Here is a 20,151-nt window from a genome sequence, read left to right on the forward strand (position 1 = left end):
ACCTGCTATTTCCCCAAAAGAGAAGATAAAAAAAATAGTGTGCCAGTGTAGGAACCGATTGGTTATCTGTGTACTCTTTCTTGTCTTCCCAAGACATGCAGTACTTGTATTTTGTTGTATTAGTTTTTAATCAGCCCCTCATCCCCCGTCCCTTTCTTGACACCTGATGTGTCACACTCTTTAATTTGTATTTTATTGGTATATTCCCTAAGCATTTAGCTCTTCTGTATGATAAAATATGTTCAAAGTTAACTCAAACAATTGGCCCTAACGGATGTTAGTTTAGATCTTAGTTGGTGCTTTCATAAAGCATTTAATCCTTTAACGGAAAACAGTTCTTGTAAAATCTGTACATATGCTTCAAGTACTTTCAAGGGTACTGCAAATAATTACTCTAAAAATGATAAGCAATTGTAATGAAATGTGATAATTTTTTGATGAGGCAGTATGTATGTATAAATCATTTCGAGTGACTCATTTTTTGTTACATGATACCTCTGCATTACCGTGTTGAGTTTTGCAACTAAATTTTGCATTTCTCACAGTTTAGCTATGTGTCTAAACTGGATCAAGTACCTATTGTGAAGCTTTTGTGAGACTTATCATTATTTATGCTCTGGTGTTGTGTAGCTAGTATTGTATATTTGCGAACAGATTCATGGATGAGTATGTCATTTGTAGTTTGCAAACGCCTACCATGTTCTATTTTGTGTAACCATACGTTGACATGAATCTCATTATAACGGTTTAACAATGCTCGTCTAGTTTAATTCTGCTACTGTAAAAATTTATTGTGTGATGTTGGCGTTACCCGAACATATATTTTCAGTTCATTATTCAGGTACATTATCTGACGAGACAATTTATTATTAATGGACCACTGATAAAATGAATCCAAATTTTATTTTTTGTGATGTATTGACACTATATATTGTTCTAAGTCTCTATCTATCTAAATCTCCACACTTGCCAAACTCCCAAAGCCAACAGGCTATGCTATAGTAGATACAATATAAAGTCTCATGCTGAAACTTTTATTGAGTAGCATTTCAATGGACCTTTAGGTCAGAACCGGCTATTATTAATTTGTCTTTTCCATTGTGATATTAGGTAAGGTTTCTCTCACATTATCAAGCGCAGTAGTTGAAGTTCTTTTTCATTGTAGTACATGATTCAGCCACAGTAAAAGGTTTCCTTTTCCTACTTCACAGCTCTGAAATCCAAGTTTTGCCATGTCTTGAGTGTTTACAGGGAAACTAGCCGTGGCCACACAATGCATTGGCTGCACAGTATACTTTATATTTTTTGGTAAAGAGCTCATGAGTCATCCAAGGGAATCAGTCTGTTAACAAAAACCAGAATACCTCACCTGTAATTGCATTGTAATTGTGATGTTTAAGTTAAATAGGGGTGATGTGCGCTTGAATATGTGTGTGCAGATATTGTTACAGTAGTTTTGTTTTGTGTAATAAGTACTAGTACTGCCGCCAGCTTTATAACAGTGAGTAGTAAAGTGAGCTTGTGTGTGAGAATTTCTACAGAAATGGAAAAATTTCTGGTTTGGAGCATACTTTGGTCTCAAAGATTTATCATACACAGTATGTTATTAAACTGCTCGTATATTATGCATTGTAGTATTTTCTAATAGTTATTGTGGTTTTTTGTACCATACTCTTCATTCCTCTCAGGATACTGATCAGTGATGGTTGTTAGTGTGTAGACTAATTGCATGTATTGTGGAATGTAATAAATGTATTTTTTATGTTATGAATTTGTTGATCTATGGACAATTTTATGATGCTCGGTTGTTTCTCTTAACATGTAATTAATTTTCTTGTGCCATTGTTAAATATTGATGTTTCTTATGCCATATAAAGGTGGATGGTTGAGCTTTTCATGTGTACTGTGTAGCACTGTCATCATATGCTACATCCTCTTTTTTGTCAATCATAAATCATTTGCATTCTTTCCAATTAACAAGCATTTTTCACTATTGTTAGATATCTGTATATATCTCAAATTGGTCAGTTGCATGGTATTATTCATATGCATTTGGTGTTGTGAATTTTGTCATTGAACTTATTGGTGCAATTGTGATTTCACTATTGTTGGGTACTTACTTCTTGGTGTTAAAGAAGAAATGTGAGGCAGCGGTAAGCTTTACTGTATTGTACATCTTTCTAAAGCCAACTAAACATTTTGGAAGTCACTTTTATTTTTCTTATTTTGAGACATAGCTCAGATATAAGAATGTGCGATAATATGTAATCCATTTACTTGTCTGCATATCTATTACTTACTAGTTTTAAGACTTGTTATAAGTGCGGTTGTGTGTGTAAGGCTACATGTCTTTCGTTTTTCCATCCAGTCCTGCATTTTAATGAAACAGGGTATTTAAATATTTTTTGTTGCATTCATGTAATATTGAATTAAGAAACTGTTAAGTTTTCTCTGCTATTGGTGTCTTTTAGAGATGGACATGAGGTCTTTTTGTATTTGGTTTTCTCAGCAACCAATTTTATGCACCACTGGTAGAGTCAAACTTAAATACCATACACTTTCAAGGTGTCATATCTTCATTAAATTGAACAAATTAAAATTCTTTAACTAAATAACAACTCTTTTTATTCTTTGTTAGTTTTTGAAATACTATAGCTCTGTTTGATTTGTGCAGAAATGAATTGGTTGCTTTACTTCTCTCATTCATTTGGACCAATTTATGTTGTAATAGTGCTTTTACTATATGTCAAGATGTTTCAATTCTACATTTTTATGTGCCATGTTTGTCTGATCTTGAAATTTATTTCAAGGTTTTATTTGTGTACATAAAATACCAAAGTATCTCACAAAATATATTTATTCTATTACCACATCCTGTCTCTGGTGAATTCAGTACCCTTTACTGTGGCAACACAGCTTGCAATCTTTCTGGTGCTTGTTTCTCTGCTTGAATTTTGTTTTGGTAGTATAACCACTCACTTCTATATATTTTTTTATCTTCCCTGCTCTGCACTGTTGAATATCATCCACCCACTTTTTATTTGCCCTTTTACCATTTTATAAATTTAATTTTCTGATACTGGTGATTTCTGATCACCATAAGTTGGAGTTAATACTTTTACAGAGTGAGAGAGGTTGATACATATCAGACAGTTTGTCTGATTTGATGAAACCTCTTTGTTAAGTTTGCATGTCTTATCCTTTGGTTTGTTTGCATGTGCACTAATTCTTGCAATAATGGTATTGCATAACAGGAAACCCGGTCAGCTAATATGGTTTTGCATGGAACAACACACTCTGCGGCACCTACTCCTTCCAAAAATCCTCCAACCCCTCCCAATCATCAACTTCATAAGAGGTTTTCATCAGAATCTACTCTACTTCACCCACCGAAAATAAGACCAATTCAGTCAGCCTCCAGTCAGCCTAAGTTAACAAAACAACAGCCTTCAGTTGGTGATGAGATTAATTATAAAAGTGCAATTTCTACTCCTATTGATGGACGAATTCTAACTACTGACAACACGGTAAACAAAACCAATATATTGAAATCTGCTGCTGTTTCTAGCTCACATTCAAAGTCTCTTGAAAATCTTGAGGTTATAGGTTCTATAGGTTCTAATACCAACACTTCACCAGAAGTTCTGGACCACTTAAATTTAAATATTCCTACCAATACCAAGAAACATGATCTTGATATGACTTATTACAAGGGATCATCTGTTCCTGAAAGACCACCAACAGAATACCGTGAGAATGTGAACCATTCCTTAGTTTCTGACTGTGCTAATACAAACACAGAAAGAAATACAACTCTTCCAGATTTGTATTCTCCTGTTTACAGTCCCCATATCAGACCACTTTCTTCTTACAATATTGACACTAACAGAATTTCTTTTGAAACATCCCACCACTCGAATGATTCCAATAGAGCTTCACCTTGCCTCAATCCTACGTCCATTCATGACGAGTTAAGTGAAAATAAAGTTATTCCTCCTCCCTTTGAATTTAGATCTTTAGATCTTTTCCACCATTTAGAGGGTAATGATAATAAATCTCACCCCTTCAGGCAAATGAAGAGTATTTCTCCTGTCCCAACTTCCTTTTTGAGTTCATTAGTTACACCAAATGTTCATCAGGAAAACCATAAAAATATTGAAGCAGATGATCTCCCACCCCCTGTGTGTTACGCTACCATGCCTACCTCAAGTTCTAGTACTTTCATTTTGACTGAAATTTCAAGCCCAACTGTACTTCCTGATTTTCCTATAACTACTGTTCAACCTATTCCACATGTCCTTGCAACATCTAACACTCCTAGGTTTTGTCAAGATCCAGAGGTCACATTATTGAGCTCAATTCCTTCATCATCTCCTTTAGGAGTAAGAACAACATTGCACAGCCCTTTGTCAATGGTTGCCCACTCACATTCAGCTTCTCCAGGCAAAATACATTGCACTTTTCCTATCAATTCCTGTTCTTCCTACCCTCAGTCCCTATCCTCTTCTGCAGAGAGTGCCCTGGACACCGATGGGTATGGCAGAATTCGGTCATCATTTCAGGTGGGTTTTTCTATATCTGAAATGAACTTCTTTTTCACTCTGTGCTTAGGCTGGTTCTTTATAATACTGAATAGTCTTCTATTATCCAGAAATAGAATGTTATCTACATCTGCTTATGCATGTAGACGGGTAAAGAATTGCATGGAAGTTCGCAATAAGCTCCTAAAGTCGGGTGATGGTACAATGTTAATAGATAAGAAAGTTAATTAATTCAAAATCTCATGAGAAAACTGCATTAATTCCCAGAACTACTGTCCCAACTTATGTCCATTGCTTTCCTCCCTTTTTAGCTTTTTTTTTGTTTCGTTTTTTTGTAAATCTAGTTTGTTAGTAGGAGGAATCAGTCACATCCCACCTAAACACGCAGTCATTGTTTTCCAAGTGATTTACACCGATTCAGACTGTAATCAGTAACCTCTCTTTTATTGTGTAGGCTGCTATTATAGACATGAAGCTGCTCAATCGATTGGTAGTAATCTAATCTATTTCTTTTTACTTTATTTCTAATGTAGGCTGTAACTGGTCCACAAAGTAATGCAACCTCCACTGCTGTATCTGGTAATATCACTGCTGTGACTACATCAACTGCAACAACAAGTGCATCCACTCCCCCACCAGCACCTCAAAAAATGTCCGTGAGTGATAAAATGAAATTTTTTGAGAAAGCAATGGAGGAACAACATCAGCCTTCTCCCAAACCAGGTAACATTATTAAGTTGAAAAGAAAGGGATACAATGTATCTCCCATGCATCTGCTCTATGTTTTTATTCTACTTTTTTCAGAAAAAGTTTTTAGCTTCTTAAGCCAAGATGAAGTTGAAAAAATGAAGCAGGAAGAAGGTATTTGAGTTTATCCATTATATCTTATTGTATTTTGTACATGTACAACTTGTTTGGTATGTATACCAAACAAGTTAATTAGCTAGGCAGATTATGGACTTTTACCTAATCCATCTTATTAAAACAGAAAAGAAAATTGCATCTCTCTCGCGCTCAGAGCTTAAGACTCTGACCAACATGGTTGAACATGATGAAGATGATGAGGATCGCAATGAAAGCCATAATGATGCCGATAGTAGTTTCAACAGGTTAGTTTGTTAACACAAATATTGCTTGATATCTTAAACTAAAGAGAGTATCATAATTTGTCCCTGCCTATTTTTAGAAATTCTTCCACCACACCGATCCGGGAAGTACCAGTTCGAACTGCTAAAGCAGAGAAACGTCGAAAGGAGAGACTTCTTCAGGAGGTTAGTATTAGTGCCACATTAATTTTGTGTTCTATCTAAGTTACTCTAGGTTCTATAATAAGTAAATTAAATGTCGTGATTGTTGCTTTACATCAATTTCATATAAGCAAAACTTCAGTTCATTCATGAATTCTATTCACATTGTGTTCTCAACTAAAACTCAGCAATCAGCTTTTTATCATTTTTCATTGAAACTGTTTTAACAACTGCAATTGGACAGGGTATCCTGACAGATGAGGAGGATAAAGAACTATCACCTGCCGAACAGCGTTCTTTACGTGCTGAAAAACGAGCTGCATGGCGCCAAGCTCGTTTTAAGTCTCTAGAACAGGTGTGTTCCCACTAATCCCCTTTCCTTTCATTATATCTGTCAAATTAAATAAATCAGTGATATATTTTTGAAAAAGCTTCTTAAAATTTCAAATTCGTCCCAATTTTCTTCAAAAGCATAGATAGTTTTTTTTTGTTTTTTTTAAATATTTTGTTATTTTACATGACTTTGATGTTAAATGTGATCTTTTTCCTAACTTAAAAGTGTATCTTAATGTGAATCTGCTAAGAGGAATTGTGGATGTGGAACCTGCAACATCTAACAAATTTCATATTGCACTCAGGATGCACTCCAGGCTCAAATGGTCATTAAGAAGATGAGTGAAATGATTGATAGTGACCCAAACAAAAGTAACTCTACTCCTGAGGCAGGCACCTCACCCATGCCACTAGCTGGAGTAGAAGAAACTGACACTGCATCGTTCAATAATAACAACAATTTTGAGAATAATCATTTGCATCACAACAATCTTCATGCAGATGGAGAAAACAATGTAGAGCTAGAGGTAAGTTACTTTTAAAAATTATTTCTGTCCCATGCCTATGCTCTTTTTCTAATCATGGGTGAAACGCTATTTCTTTTCCGTTGTTTTTTTTTGTTTTTTTTTTACTTGGTGTACTGTACTTTGATTTCATCTAACTTCGGTGGTTTCAAAAATTATAAGTGCTACATTAAATGAGGCTGTTTTAGTACTATTCTGGTCTGGTTATAATTATTATTTTACTTTTTGAGAGGGCGGGGCTGTATTTAGGTCTTTTTAGAACACTAGTGTTCTGTTTCCATGTCAGAGACTAATCCCTGAAGACATTGGACAGATCCATAAGCTAGTTCACATATTTGCCTTAATTCATGATCCTTACCTTCCACATGCATGCTTTCCTCCCTTTCAACATTTTTCCTCCTACCATTCTATTTTCATAGAACAGATCACAAAGAAGGGAGTAACTTGTATTTTAATCTCTCTGGTCTCACAGGTCTCTCTTTTAGTATTTGGAATTTCTTTGCCTCTTTCATAAATTTGGTTTCTTTAAAAGAAAAAAAAAGAAAAAAATTGACAGAATAGCTGTTTTGCTGTTTCCAATATGTATGCAACGTATGCAACATTATGTGTCTTAGTTCTTTCTATTAAAATTTAGATTGGTCTTTGCTTGAACAAAAAGGAAGGGGAATACTACCTAGATCAACTTACTGGTGGAGTTTGATGATTTATGGGTGTGGAAGGGTGCTGGGTACTAACTACTCCCCTGCTCCCTGCTGTTAGCCAAGCCCTGCTTTACTCCGGCCTTCTAGTGCTGATTTTCCAAAGCTGGCCCTCCGGGCACAAGAGGGAGCCACAAAAGTTCGAGAGTCTGAACGACTCCTTGGAGAAAAAGTGACCCGCAAAACGGAGGAGTATGTGGACGAAGCATCAGGAATGATCAAAGTTCGCACCGTAGAATACGTTGAAAAGCTGATAGAAAAAGAGGTATTAAATGATTGAATTCACGGCGACTTCACTTTCGCTGTGCATGTAGCACCTTTTGCTCTGCTGCTCTTGCTGTATTTGCTGCTGATGCTACGTATCAATTTGTTGTTGTTTTAATTTTGTATTATATTATGTGAATATTCTTCCCTTCATATCATGGAAGTTAAACACGATGACGTTCAATGTAAGTTAAGGGACTGGATAGTCCTGGTTGATGCTGTTGGTCCTATTTATTTAAGTAAGCTTTAGAAACGGCTTGGAGATGCTCGAGCACAGGTGTTTTTCAGCAGCAATTTAATGCACTCTGTTTTATGCTCCCAGGTGTAGTTCGTCTTCTTATTTTCAATTGTTCAGACCTTTCAGTCCAAATCTATTGTACAATTTTTTTTCAAAAAAGAGCCGCAAAAGTAAACACTTACCACCAAAACACACAATTGCACAATATTCCACTTCCTTTCAAAAGCCTGTTTTGGTATAATTTTCTGAATCAGTTAAATGAATATTATTAGAAATCTTTTAAAATAGTTGAAATTTTAATCATTTGTATACTGCTGCACTTCTGCATGTCATCCCTCAATTCTTACTCTTTAAGAAACAAGATTTTATAAATTCTTTTTTATTCCACCTACACTGAAATTTATGATGGTTAATGCATAGACTCTTTGCATGTTAAAGTTCAAAAATTTTTGCTATGTCATTATTTGCATGGTATTTTATATATTGATGAATTTTTTACAGTGTTTGAAAAGGTCTATGACTGTGTGTTTTAAACATCAAGAAAGTACAAATGTTGAAATGGTGTGCTTCATATAAACTACATTCAGTTATTGTATTTCCCCTTTTTCTTTTTTAGGTTGAAACAACTCGGGAGAAGATCATATCATTGGAGTTATGCAGTCCAGAGGATGTAAAGAAAAATGCATTGTTAGATGTTACCCCACCAGTTTCTCCAACATTACAGGAAGAAGATGAAGATGAAGATAATGAAGAAGAAGAGCAGCAATCATCAGACATTCCATCATCCACACCCACTTCCCCCACCACTGAGGATGGTCCTGAATCCATCAACACTAACAAAAAAAAGAGGCGAAAACGTAGTAAGAAGAAACATTAGATTTTTGTCCCGCCATCTTATAGTTTTTCATGTGATCACCTATTTCATGAATTTATAAGTTATCCATGTGTTTAATTGGTTAATGTTTTTCTCTATTTATTATGTCCTCTCTTGCTTAGGACAGTTTTCCGTTTAAGTTTGCTCTGTAAATATTAAGCTGTATGAATTTCTGTTAAAAATTATTTCATTGTCATGAAATTTTTAATGTTCAGTGTGTAATGTTCTGATTTTAATGAATTTTTATTGTATTTATTATAAATGAGTTAGGTACCTATATGTCTTTTCCCCTTTTATTGGTTTTGATTGTTGTGTGCTGGCAGGCTACATCTTCCCGTGAGTTGTGAGTGGGAAAAGTTTTTGAGAAAAAGTCTGTGCTCAGGACAGAGATGCTTTAATTCAATGTGAAGTGTTTCACTTGGCGCACACAAAGAACATCACACAAACAGTACTACAGATCGTCATAGCTTTTCCTGTATTGTTTCTTGCAGTTACATAGATAAATTCTCTTACATTTCCCTGTATTTTTGTACGAAAATTTGTACCTTTAATTGTACTGTAATGTTTGTGATCCCATCTTAACAATCACAAAATAATCTCTACCAGGATTAAATACATTTTGAAACCCTCTGCTGTATCTGCCTTTCCTCTAAGCCTGTACAAGGAGACAGCAATATTATCAACTAGATGGGTCCAATAATACCCCCCCCTCCCCCTCCCCAAGAAAAAAAAAAAAGGCAGCTTATTGGCTTTTAAGATCTCTAATTAAGGCTTGGATGATGAAGACCACCCAGTATTGTAAGTGCCTTACTCAAGGTGGTCCTTATAAATTGTTGGACATTTTCTTAAATCAAAAATATTTTGCATACCTATGGATTACCAGTTTCAAAGAAATAAACAAATAGGGATTTATTTTATTTTAGTCTCTGCATTTTAATAATTTGACTTGCACCTGTCAATTGCATTTTCAGTAAGGTGTGCTACATGCTATTTCTCTTCTCTCTTTACCTGTTGGAGATTCCGTTTTAAATTTATCTTTAATGCTCAACTAATTTAATTTTGGTAGAATGTTTATTTGTTTTGTTGTTGCCAAACATATTTTGACAGGAACACATTTATCCGTCCCTGTATGTTCCTCCGTCCCTCCGTCCTTTTATTTTCATGGCATTGTATGAAATTTTTGAATTTTGAAACAATCAAAATCAATTTATATAGATAAGTGGCAGCGTTGTAACACGTATTTGAAGAAGTATCTTTTCACTGTGATGTTCTATTGTATCTACTATAATGTAAGTTGATTGTGACTTTGAGACTGTTGTTTAACAGAGTACTGCAAATAGAAGTGACCAAATTGTAACACTATTTTATTATTAGGAACATGTCATATTGTGCCCCAACAATGATCAATGGTGTTGGTTAGCCTTATCTGTTATAGAAAATATATGCTGTGTACAAAACAAAGAATTAAAAGAGAACGTTTTATTTCTTGATTTGTTTTTTCAAAAATTGTTACCACTAGAGTCAAAATATTCACAGCCTCTTAACCATGAAACCTTAAGGAAAAAAGAAGAAAACCTGTAGTGATGGATGATGATGGGCTGAGAGATCCGTTTTCACTTCTTTGGTGCTATAATACCCTCTAATTGAGTCTGGGAAAGATAGATAGTATTAGAAAGACACACAAACACTTAGACTGCCATGATAGCCATTAAGCCTTTTCACCTTTAATTGTTGGTTTGTCTTTTTCAAAAAGGTTATCTCTTCGGTATGCTTTTTTTCTTCAGCAGCTCTTAACTCACTGGAACGTCTCTCCATCTGTTCTGCCTTTGTGCGCTGATCTAATAGCTGCCTTTCTAATTCAGCTTTATCCTCCCGCAGTGTTTTTACACTCTCTTCTAAATCCGCTTTACCTTGTTCCGCCTGTCAAATTTAAAAAAGGGTTTAGAATTCCCTACTTTTCCATATGGATTTTCCTTTTCTTTTAAATTGACAATGAAACACCGCATAGTTTGTGCTAAGTATATTGTATACCTGAAGAGCTTTTCTCATCCCAAAAGCTATGCTGCTTTCATAAAGAGCTTGGTAAGCAGCTACAGTCATGCGTAATTCATCTCGAACTCGGAGTAATAGTAGGCCTCTTTCAGCACAGTTAATGGTGACTTGGCGAATAATTTCATCTGTCCAAACCAATCAAAGTATTCCTCATTTTAAATATTTCAAATTGTACTTTTACACTGCAAGAAATGCCTAATAATACTAACCAAAACATTGGGTGTATAGTTCTCTACGGACTGGACAAATTCCAGTCTCCCTTGCCTGTCTCTGCTGCAAGCGCATATCAAGCTGCTCTTGTAGATTAATGACATCAAGACGAGTTGCTGGTGTGCTTGACACCTTTAAAACAAAAAATGAATTCAAAGATGTTGGAAATATATTCTGCAATGATAATACAGTGATTTTTGGCATGATTATTACCTGTTGTCTCCAAAGTTGTCCGTCTTCCTCCCATTCTTTTGGTGGAAGGATAGAATTCAATATCTCATCTGTTTCCTTTCGCAAGTCGGCTGCTGAAGTACCAGGTTTAGGGGAAGGTGCAGATGCTGTGATGCCTGATTGGACCTATATTACATAGGTATATCTGATGTGAGGGTTTTAGTTCCAGAAAGGAGGGATCGGCTGAACACTATTTACATACCTTAAGAGGGGGAAGTTTTTTCTCTGGGTGTTTGGTGACCAAAACAGCATTATCATATTTCACGAGTGAATTCACTGATGGAATTATTCTGTCAGCCATGATAATGCAGTCAGCAATCTAAGTGAAGGATGGATCTGGGGGAAAGCGTCAGATTCGTTGCTATAGCAACCACCGCGTTTGTCGAATTTATATGTCATCCAAAGCCTCCCACAGCGCCTACAGTAGTCATGTGTGCTCAGTGACGCTTTCCTACTTAGCTTTTCGCGTCATCACATTTTATTTCATAGGATTAATGATAAGTCACACGCGATACCAAACCAGGGAATGCCACCGTAGTGAGCTTTTGTCATGCATTCTCGTTTAACTTAGGTAAAACAGATTCCACAGACTGTCCCAGATCTGCCTGTATAAATGGAGATAAAAACAAAAACAGTATTTAGTCATTAGTCAATCCAGCTCCAGTACACTTGCACAACTGAGCAGAAAAGGAACTAAAAATCTCAATTTTGGCGCCTACAACCTACATGGTCAACTCAGAGACCTCCGCTAGGGGCACTGCAGTCGGCCACAGCCCGCTAAAAGGAATCTATGTATTTCCCAAGTGGGCCACTTCTGTTTCCGGTGAGTCTTTTCCTTCCTCAGGCACTTCGTGGCGCTCGTTGTGATCGGCCGATGTGGAGTTTATCCTTTTGAATCGTGACTCTCCGGCCGTGAAGTAGCTCAAGATGTCGTCAGAATCGCTCCAGCTGCGTGGAACTTTAAGAGGCCACAATGGATGGGTTACCCAAATTGCCACAAACCCGAAATATCCGGACATGATTTTGTCATGCTCCCGAGGTGCGTATGTCGGCGCCGTGCCGTGTGTTTTACCGGTTTTGTCTAGAATTCTTTATTGTTGATGCAATTGGCTATTGTTGACCTTGTGCGTTCGTTTCTCCGCTTGCCTTTTTTACATGGCCGCTTTAGTGCAATTCGAAAGTCTCCCTTGAATCCGATTCAGATTTGTTATTAATGTATAGGTTATGGCGGTTGTCGCATCACACGTTTGATTATGATATGGAAGCTTTCTACCTCGCGTTCTTGTTCACGTGTGTGGTCAGATTACTCGCGAGTTTTGCACGTGGGCCGGCGATGGATTTAGTACTGAAATTTTGTTTCAACTGAAACGAACCTATGTCATTGCATCTCGTGCTATCCGCTTTGGCGTTACTTGATGGAGCTATGTTTCCTTCATGTTTCAGACAAGACCCTCATTGTTTGGAAGCTCACCCGTGACGACCATAGCTATGGTATTCCTCAGAAGCGATTGTACGGTCACTCGCACTTTGTGAGCGATGTTGTGCTTTCCTCTGATGGTAACTATGCCCTCTCCGGATCATGGGACAAGACTCTTCGCCTGTGGGATCTTGCTGCAGGGCGCTCCACTAGAAGATTTGAGGACCATACCAAGGTGTGACCCGACATCTCTGAGAAGATGGGATTTAAAACGGAAGCTTTTTTTTTTGAACTTTTTTTTTATAGTTAGAAGAATCATGGGCATCGTCTCGTGAGTATATGCCCCCTATGGGCCTTGACACCATCATTTGGCGTGATCTAAGCACTTTAAATCATATGTTACAAGTTGTGCTATCATGCATGTGGTTTGTTCAAGATTCACTTTTAGTTTTGCTTTAGTTCAATCCTTTCACTCCCCAGATAATGCGTGTTGTATTTCATGATGATCCTTCAGAGTTGAAAGTCAGTGATGTAAACTCACTGCGGATATGGGACTGACAACGTACACAAGCATTTTAAAGACATGATTGTGTGCGTGTCTTGTGGTGTTTATAATTATGACTATTCTGTATAGGATGTTTTGAGTGTGGCCTTCTCCGTGGACAACCGTCAGATTGTTTCTGGTAGCCGTGACAAGACCATCAAGCTGTGGAACACACTTGCTGAGTGCAAATACACTATTACGGTAAGCATGTTTATTTGTTTTCTCTTGTTAATGTTTGAATGATGACATCCTTGAGTTGACATTTGTGATTAACACTCGCTGCGGATATGGGACTGACCCTAAGAGATTTGTTAATGCCCTTTGGACTTTAACTTTGTATCTAATAATCTTTTTCTGTTTGCAGGATGAAGGCCACAGTGACTGGGTGTCTTGTGTGCGTTTCTCCCCCAACCACCACAACCCCATCATTGTATCTGCTGGTTGGGACAGGATGGTCAAGGTAAGATTTAATTGCATATTAAATGGGTTATCCTTTACAATACTGCTTATGATGATCCTTTCAGAGTTGAATATCCTTGATGTATACTCACTGCGGATATGGGACTGAATCTACCCATTCCAGTGAAGCTTTTTTTTATTTACCATTACTTTTGTAAGAGCTGTATGTTTGTTCATTAGGTTTGGAACCTTGCTAACTGCAAACTCAAGATCAACCACATTGGACACACCGGGTACCTCAACACTGTGACTGTTTCCCCTGATGGCTCTCTGTGCGCATCTGGTGGCAAGGTAGGATATTTAATTTTTGTAACACTAAGTAGGCCATTATAATGCTGGATAACTGTTTTGGTGTTCAGTTTCGCTTTTGGCCAATATAAATGTCAGTTCAGGATTTTTAATTGAGAACTCATTGTTGAGTGCTCACATTTCTGATCTGTTACAGTTATGTTGTGTACAGTGTATCTTGAATCTTTGCTCATCTGGACCATTTATTTTTCAGGACTGCAAAGCTATGCTGTGGGATCTCAACGATGGCAAGCATCTGCACACATTGGACCACAATGACATTATCACCGCCCTGTGCTTCAGCCCCAACCGGTACTGGCTGTGTGCTGCTTATGGACCATCTATCAAGATTTGGGTATGTTCATTTTTTAAATCTTTGAATACTGGAATTCAAACAGTTCTATGGAATTCATCAATTATTATTTTCATTGTTTAGGATCTGGAATCCAAGGACATGGTTGAGGAACTCCGACCTGAAGTTGTTTCCTCCACCACTAAGGCTGAGCCTCCACAGTGCCTGTCTCTGGCCTGGTCGACTGATGGTCAGACTCTGTTTGCTGGTTACTCAGATAACATTATTAGGGTCTGGCAGGTGTCTGTTTCTGTGCGATAAGAAGTTGGAAGCTAGCGGGGTTGTGTTTTTATGTGGTTTCTCATATGAAATATACGGCCTTGCTGTTTATTAGTTGGACTGTGTCTTAACAAATTCCCATTCATAACATTACATATCTGCTGGGTGTGAAGCATAATAATTGACCTGCAATAATTCAAAGAAGAATTAAGATCAGACTTAAGTTACAGTAAATATCTCACAACACTAGACAATTAGATTTCATTGGCTTGTGATCAGCTTGGAACCACAATTTTCCGCTTCATTTCTGAAATTAATCTGTATTCTTCGTCTGAGGAGGAAAATATTGGGGAAGGGTGGACACCTGTGTCCGACTCAGAAGATGAAACTCTCCTCACCGTGGTAGCTGGCTTGTAGTACGGGCTGGCGTGAGCTTTCTGAGCTCCACCGTTCGCGGGCACATATGAAAAGTCTACCCACCGCGATGGAGAATTCCAGTAGGGAGCGCTCGCACGATATCCTGTGATAGAAGATACAGGGGAATTATTCGTGACTGATTCTTAAACCTACTGATCATTTCGAAGAAGTTTCAGATCGCACTGAAACTCTAACGTTAGTTTGGAAAGAATAGTCTCGTTCGACGCGAGTGTTAAGCCTTTTAGTGGAGAAGTGGGACTCTGATGTTTTACCTGGTGCTGTGCCATAATTGAAAAGATGCGCGTCAGTGACACGGAGGGGATCCCGCTCGTTCAACCTGCTTCGCCGGCAGCAGCACACCATCACAGCCGAGACCAGCGCCACGATGAGGATGACCACGATAATGTTGAGCCCTGGACGATACAGGAGCAGCCTCAAAATATAGCTTGCGAAGCGAAAGGGCAAAGTCGGCGGCTGGACTCACATTGGGCCCAATCCTTCCATCGCCAGGGGGTGCTGTCGTACAGCGGGGGGCGCGATGTGGGCGCCGAGGGTTGTGGGGGCCTAGGCACTAGCTTGTCACCCAGACAGCAGGCGCCCCCGAGGCAGCAGTGGAGACCCCACCCCTTCCCGCAGCATAGTTTTGGATCGGTGCCAGGGTGGCCCAGCCCCAACGAGGGCCCCGGCGTGGCGGGAATAGGGAGCCCCTTTGGGGGCCCGCAGCACAGGGCCTCTTCTGCACGAGGGTGGGGCCCGCGGGTCGCGAGGGTTGCCTGAACAGAGGGATTGCCCGTGTTAGGGTAATGCGGAATGCGGGCTCGCGCCGGCTCCAGACCAGGAGGGTCCCTTTCTCCCTCACTCTAGCGCTGCAGGCGGCGAGGACGACCCCGGCGAGGAGGAGGCGCAGGGCCCGCGGGGGCGTTGCTCGCCCCATTACGGCGGCTCTAGTCCTGTCCGGTCAGCTCGTGGACTCGCGGGGCGCGGCAGCGGCTCGTGCGCGGCTACATGACCCGGGGCGCATAGTCCAGGACACTGACGGCCAGGACTCGATGGCGGCGATACCTTTCCCGGCGGCGGGGAGGAGGGTGCGATTAGATTATGACGAGGCGCGGCAAGGAACTGGCGCGCCCAGCAGGAGCGGGCCCGGGGCGTGCCGTGCGGGGGCCGCGGCTCCTGACCGCCGTCAGGTAACCGTCAGGTGGTCGGGGGATCAGCCGCAGCTGGCAATCACGGCCCGCACTTGTATCGAATTGAGCGATGCGGTGCGGCCGGGCCGGGCCACTCGTGCCCCCTGAGCACTGCGCTAGGCAGCCGCAGTCACACGGATGCCGGATGGGTTGCCTATACCCTACGCTGTTGGGAGGCGAGCGTCTCGGCGGCGCGGCGCGCCATCGGGGTGCTTTAGCGAAGCAGTGCGACAACAACTGCGGCGCAACCGAAACAGGCCCGTGCACCGTGCACACCCGATCCCATCAACCCGCCCTTAACGTCTGATCGATGGGTTATGGGGGTTGCACACCCACTGGCTCCGCTGTTGGCCCGGAATCATGTTCACGGGTGCAGCTGGCGGCGTGAGTGTGGCGTCTGAAGCGCGGCACAGTGGAGGCGGGCGGGCGATAAGGGTGTCGGGGTGTCGCGGAGGTGAGCTTGCGCGGCAGTAGTGTCGTCAGGCCCATCACACCGAGTTACAAGACCATGATTGCTCTTCGATGAGATTACGCTCGTTAGGCTGGCCGGGCGGCCGCCCCGGGCCTGCAGGGCAGGTCCCCCGCCAATTTAGGGAGTGGTGGAGAGGAGACAGGGGTAAGACTTAGAGATTCTCGTGCCTGGCAGCCCATTGCGAAGTTTGGGTCACATAGTTCGGCGTATATCGAACCACGGGGTAAATGATATTTAGCTGCCAATTTCGCGACGTGTTTAACATTTTAAGCTAGGAGAATAGAATATATTCACGTGAAACGTTATACAAACGCGCGCGCGCGCACGCTCTCCTTTCGTCTCGGGCATGACGTGGGACTGGGTTAAGAATGATCAACTGCTCGGATAAAAATTCTTTGTTTGAGTCGTGAGATTGTGCAGTCTCTTTAAGACGCATATCGCACAACGCACCTGAACGGAGGTGGCTAGTCTATTTAAAGTCACACGTGGTATCTTCCGTTGATAACCATTAACAACCTCGGCGCTTTGAACCCAAGACAACTCGACGGTTACTACGGGGTCAAAGTTTAGTAAAAATGTCTTTCTCTAGGGGCAGTGGCATTTTGAAGATGCAATTGCAATTTTTAAATTCAATCTGCATACGAAATTGAGGCATTACTGTATCAACTGGGATGAAACGGCAAAAGTTTCGAAAACTTAAGTGCGATCCGCAACGCCGAAGTCTGCAAATATTTCCCAGTTTCTTTCTCCTAGACTTTCTAACATCACATGTTGCAGCCCGGTACCCACCCCTTCCCCCCTCCCTCTGCTAATGCGTTTGCTATGGCTCCCGCCCGGCTCCTCCGAGCTACCCCCTCCCTCATCCTCCGCTCCGTGTCCCCTCAGATGCAGGGCGGCATCTTTTAATTTCCTCACAGCCCCCCCTCCCCTCTCCGCGCCATCATCCCCTATGATGTGCCGAGGCCGAGGAACGGCTGTAGAGGGGGGGGGGGGGGGTTACGGGCTCCTCGCTGCTCTACTACGAGCCAAGGGTGGGGGTGGGGGAGTGAGGTTCTCAGCGAGGGGTGCGCGCGGTGGTGGGGGCGCGGCGGGGGTTGCGGCGGGGGATGGGTCCCGTCCTGTCCCGGCCGCGCCGCGCCTCCTCTCCCATTCGCCTCGCCGCCGCCACCGCGCCCACAGGCCGCTCAGCCACGGACAGCAACCCCCCGGCGACCCGGTACACGCAGCGTGACGGCCCGGGACGTGACGTGACGCGACGCGACGTGACGGGACGGGACCACCCGTGACGAGGACACGTGAAGCCCGCGGGGACGCGTGGCGACTTTGGCCCTGAATAGCCACCCTCTTCCGTGATCTCGACGCGGAATCCCCGGCCGCCGGCTGCCGGTGCCCCGGCCCGCGCCGTCCACGTGCTGGCTCACTACTACTCATAAATCCTAGTAGCGCCGCTCCCGCCGCGCTGCCCGCCGGGACGCCCGCCCGCCACCGGCACCGCGGCCGCAGCCCCCGCCAGACGAGGCAGGCGCGTCTGCCCGGTCTGCTCGCCCATCCCGCCGTCGCGTCGCGACGCGCTAGAGCCGCGGCCACTCGAAAAGCGCGCGTCCGGCGAGCTCCCCGCGAGCGTCCCGCCGCGCTCTGGTCCTTCCCCCGCTGGTGCGCTAGCGCCCACGCGCGAGTGACGAGGAGAGTGACGGCCAAGGGCAGCCTGCGGTGCGTGGTCGGGTGACGGGCCGCCACTGACGGGCAGCTTTGGTCCGCAGTCCAGCCAGGCGAAATCCAACCAGGTAAGACCCCGTTACTCTCAATAGTGATCAGTGGCCACCTCTGCGCTGAGGTGGTCTATTTCGAGAGATTGTAATTACTCGAATGATGAAAATGAGAAACGTCGGTAGTTAGTTACACGGTAGGCAGTCCCCGCACGCCTTCATATGATACAATATAAGACACAACCCACAAGTGAGTGGTTATTCAGCTACCTGTTATAGGAACTGCTGTCATTGGTAACTAGTGGCCCTTGTGCCTCCCTGAGGCTCACTTTACGTAAGTGTTTGATGTTGTTTCGGTGTATCCCTTTCCACCCTCGCTTAGTTCTGCCTTGTTGTTCACGGGTACTTGTTTTAATTAGCGCTGCAAAAGTTTGCCAGAGAGGTGGTGGGTCGGGTCGGCTGCGGCAGGTAAATCCCCCCGCTGGAGCAGGGGCTGTAGCCTTCGCCAACGCGCGCTCGACAAACTGCCGCCCAGCTCAGCCCGCTCGGTGCTGCTGCCCGTCAGCCGCACGAGCAGCGGGCACCGCTAGGAGGGGCGGGCGGGGCAGGGTGGGGCGCCGTGATCGGGGGGTTGCTGACAGGGGCAGGGGCGACAGGAGCCACAGCAGCAGCAGGAGATTGGTTCCGCGCGCATTGAATGTGTGACCGGAAATGGGAGATTTGAACGCGGAAAATGAGGAAATGGCGCGCGGATTGGTCCTGCTGGTCGCTGGCTGCGCCGGGCTGCGCTGCTGGTGCCGCCCGGCCGAGCGCGTTGCGTCGTCTGCTCCACTGCTTTTGTCAATTGGAAATTGGAGCGGGTGTGCGCTGCGCCGCGCCGCTCCGCCAGCAGTCGAACCATGACCGTCCCTGGTGATTATATCCCAACGGCGGCGAGGCGAGCCCTCTGCTCGACCACCGCTCGCCGTGCGCCTCGGGGGCACATCACTTAACTGACGGGCTTATTTTGGAGGGAAAATAGTTCAGTTTGCTATAGCTGCCGGTTGTCGGCGCCTTCAGAGGCAACGACAGGCCACAGCGAGCTGCGGGGGCCAGGGCCCGCGGCGAGCGGCGCTGACGGCCCTGTCCGGACTGCCACTCGCTTGGATCGGATCGTTCGGCTCCTCGGCACCGGCACCAGGTCAGGAGGCTGGCTTTGACATTGTGACTGGATGCCGGATAGGCAGCGAATCTGGCGGAGATTCTGGCGAAGAGGACGGCGGCCAGAGTGCCTGCCATCTAAGCCAACTCACATCGCTGGGGGTTCCTTTTAGCTGTCTATTGTCAGAGCTCGAGTTTTTTCTCGAAAAGAGTAGACGATTGTCATCACGTAAGTTACGATGGTGGGTCGGGGTCGGGGCAGGAGCACCCCCAACTGTACTCTCCGCTGCGGCAGCCCGAGCAGACAGAAAAGGAATAAAATATGGCGCTATGCGATCGCCGAGCTAGCGCCGAGGTCTCTGCTTTGTGATATAGGGTTGAGGCTGCCGTCCTGCCCCGCCCTGCCCCGCCCACAGCCCTTTGAAAAGTGATATGTGCTTACATGGGGGTGGTGGGCGGGGGCTGGGGCGGACCAAACACCGCGAGGTAAACGAGGGCGGCCGGCCCACTCGTGCCGATGATATGCAGTTCACCGCACAAAAGGGGAGATAGGACCCCTCTGTCCACCAACTAACCCGGCTCCGCCCCCCGCTCCGCCCGACCGCCGGGTCCGCCCGCGCTAAACGCACCGCCAATATTTGCCAAAAGGACACCGCGCGCCGCGCGGCCGCTACAGCGCAGCACTGACGTCGGGCAGGTCCAGGCCAGGTCGCGTTGGCTCATCGGCTCCGCCGAAAC

At 43.5% G+C, this 20,151-nt stretch overlaps 4 protein-coding genes across 13 annotated transcripts in view; 2 read left to right on the top strand and 2 right to left on the bottom strand.

The window, feature by feature from the left end:
* LOC113209454 (protein lap4) overlaps nt 1-10,201 on the top strand; it is a 59,914-nt gene extending 49,713 nt beyond the window's left edge. For 5 of the 8 annotated variants that reach the window (XM_026426971.2, XM_026426972.2, XM_026426977.2 and 2 more), the window contains 9 exons: nt 3,255-4,562; nt 5,075-5,264; nt 5,346-5,402; nt 5,530-5,650; nt 5,728-5,812; nt 6,033-6,143; nt 6,427-6,648; nt 7,405-7,608; nt 8,462-10,201. In XM_026426971.2, the coding sequence (XP_026282756.1) occupies nt 3,255-4,562; nt 5,075-5,264; nt 5,346-5,402; nt 5,530-5,650; nt 5,728-5,812; nt 6,033-6,143; nt 6,427-6,648; nt 7,405-7,608; nt 8,462-8,722 (2,559 nt within the window). In that variant the 3' untranslated portion in view covers nt 8,723-10,201. The remainder of the gene's footprint in view (nt 1-3,254; nt 4,563-5,074; nt 5,265-5,345; nt 5,403-5,529; nt 5,651-5,727; nt 5,813-6,032; nt 6,144-6,426; nt 6,649-7,404; nt 7,609-8,461) is intronic. The other 3 variants (XM_026426974.2, XM_026426976.2, XM_026426978.2) reach the window with 3 other exon arrangements.
* LOC113209457 (33 kDa inner dynein arm light chain, axonemal) lies at nt 10,184-12,058 on the bottom strand. 2 transcript variants are annotated; one of them, XM_026426980.2, is made up of 7 exons: nt 11,939-12,058; nt 11,415-11,817; nt 11,195-11,338; nt 10,981-11,113; nt 10,751-10,896; nt 10,442-10,639; nt 10,184-10,368 (listed from the first exon to the last, which is right to left on the bottom strand). In XM_026426980.2, exons 2-7 carry the CDS (start codon nt 11,511-11,513, stop codon nt 10,333-10,335), a joined length of 756 nt encoding a protein of 251 aa, XP_026282765.1. In that variant the 5' UTR covers nt 11,514-11,817; nt 11,939-12,058; the 3' UTR covers nt 10,184-10,332. The 2 variants fall into 2 exon arrangements, with proteins under 2 accessions (XP_026282765.1, XP_052130172.1); XM_052274212.1 differs by lacking the exon at nt 11,939-12,058 and having other exon boundaries at nt 11,415-11,918.
* Nucleotides 12,026-14,605, top strand: LOC113209456 (guanine nucleotide-binding protein subunit beta-like protein). 2 transcript variants are annotated; one of them, XM_026426979.2, is made up of 7 exons: nt 12,029-12,251; nt 12,656-12,864; nt 13,264-13,374; nt 13,538-13,633; nt 13,813-13,923; nt 14,135-14,275; nt 14,357-14,605. In XM_026426979.2, the coding sequence occupies exons 1-7, from the start codon at nt 12,140-12,142 to the stop codon at nt 14,531-14,533; spliced, it is 957 nt and encodes a 318-aa protein (XP_026282764.1). In that variant the 5' UTR covers nt 12,029-12,139; the 3' UTR covers nt 14,534-14,605. The 2 variants fall into 2 exon arrangements, 1 of the variants encoding a protein (XP_026282764.1); XR_008011984.1 differs by lacking the exons at nt 13,813-13,923; nt 14,135-14,275; nt 14,357-14,605 and having other exon boundaries at nt 12,026-12,251; nt 12,656-12,960; nt 13,538-13,635.
* On the bottom strand, nt 14,579-16,024 carry LOC113209458 (uncharacterized). The gene is made up of 5 exons (XM_026426983.2): nt 15,768-16,024; nt 15,393-15,681; nt 15,181-15,321; nt 14,890-15,011; nt 14,579-14,677 (listed from the first exon to the last, which is right to left on the bottom strand). The coding sequence occupies exons 1-5, from the start codon at nt 15,840-15,842 to the stop codon at nt 14,642-14,644; spliced, it is 663 nt and encodes a 220-aa protein (XP_026282768.2). The 5' UTR covers nt 15,843-16,024; the 3' UTR covers nt 14,579-14,641.
* Between the last annotated feature and the right edge of the window lie 4,127 nt (nt 16,025-20,151).

The sequence above is a fragment of the Frankliniella occidentalis genome, unplaced genomic scaffold (genome assembly GCF_000697945.3).
Source record: "Frankliniella occidentalis isolate FOCC.00 unplaced genomic scaffold, Focc_3.1 Scaffold353, whole genome shotgun sequence".
Taxonomy (NCBI): domain Eukaryota; kingdom Metazoa; phylum Arthropoda; class Insecta; order Thysanoptera; family Thripidae; genus Frankliniella; species Frankliniella occidentalis.

What these genes read in the sequence shown, in the direction of transcription:
- LOC113209457 (XM_026426980.2), bottom strand. Translation starts at nt 11,513, where the DNA reads ATGGCTGACAGAATAATTCCATCAGTGAATTCACTCGTGAAATATGAT. An exon ending in AAAAACTTCCCCCTCTTAAG is followed by an intron (nt 11,339 to 11,414) that starts GTATGTAAATAG and finishes TATGTAATATAG; the next exon opens with GTCCAATCAGGCATCACAGC. An exon ending in GGATGAGAAAAGCTCTTCAG is followed by an intron (nt 10,640 to 10,750) that starts GTATACAATATA and finishes TAAATTTGACAG; the next exon opens with GCGGAACAAGGTAAAGCGGA.
- LOC113209456 (XM_026426979.2), top strand. Translation starts at nt 12,140, where the DNA reads ATGTCGTCAGAATCGCTCCAGCTGCGTGGAACTTTAAGAGGCCACAAT. An exon ending in GATTTTGTCATGCTCCCGAG is followed by an intron (nt 12,252 to 12,655) that starts GTGCGTATGTCG and finishes TTCATGTTTCAG; the next exon opens with ACAAGACCCTCATTGTTTGG. An exon ending in GATTTGAGGACCATACCAAG is followed by an intron (nt 12,865 to 13,263) that starts GTGTGACCCGAC and finishes TATTCTGTATAG; the next exon opens with GATGTTTTGAGTGTGGCCTT.
- LOC113209458 (XM_026426983.2), bottom strand. Translation starts at nt 15,842, where the DNA reads ATGGGGCGAGCAACGCCCCCGCGGGCCCTGCGCCTCCTCCTCGCCGGG. An exon ending in ATGGAAGGATTGGGCCCAAT is followed by an intron (nt 15,322 to 15,392) that starts GTGAGTCCAGCC and finishes TGTATCGTCCAG; the next exon opens with GGCTCAACATTATCGTGGTC. An exon ending in ACTACAAGCCAGCTACCACG is followed by an intron (nt 14,678 to 14,889) that starts GTGAGGAGAGTT and finishes GAATTATTGCAG; the next exon opens with GTCAATTATTATGCTTCACA.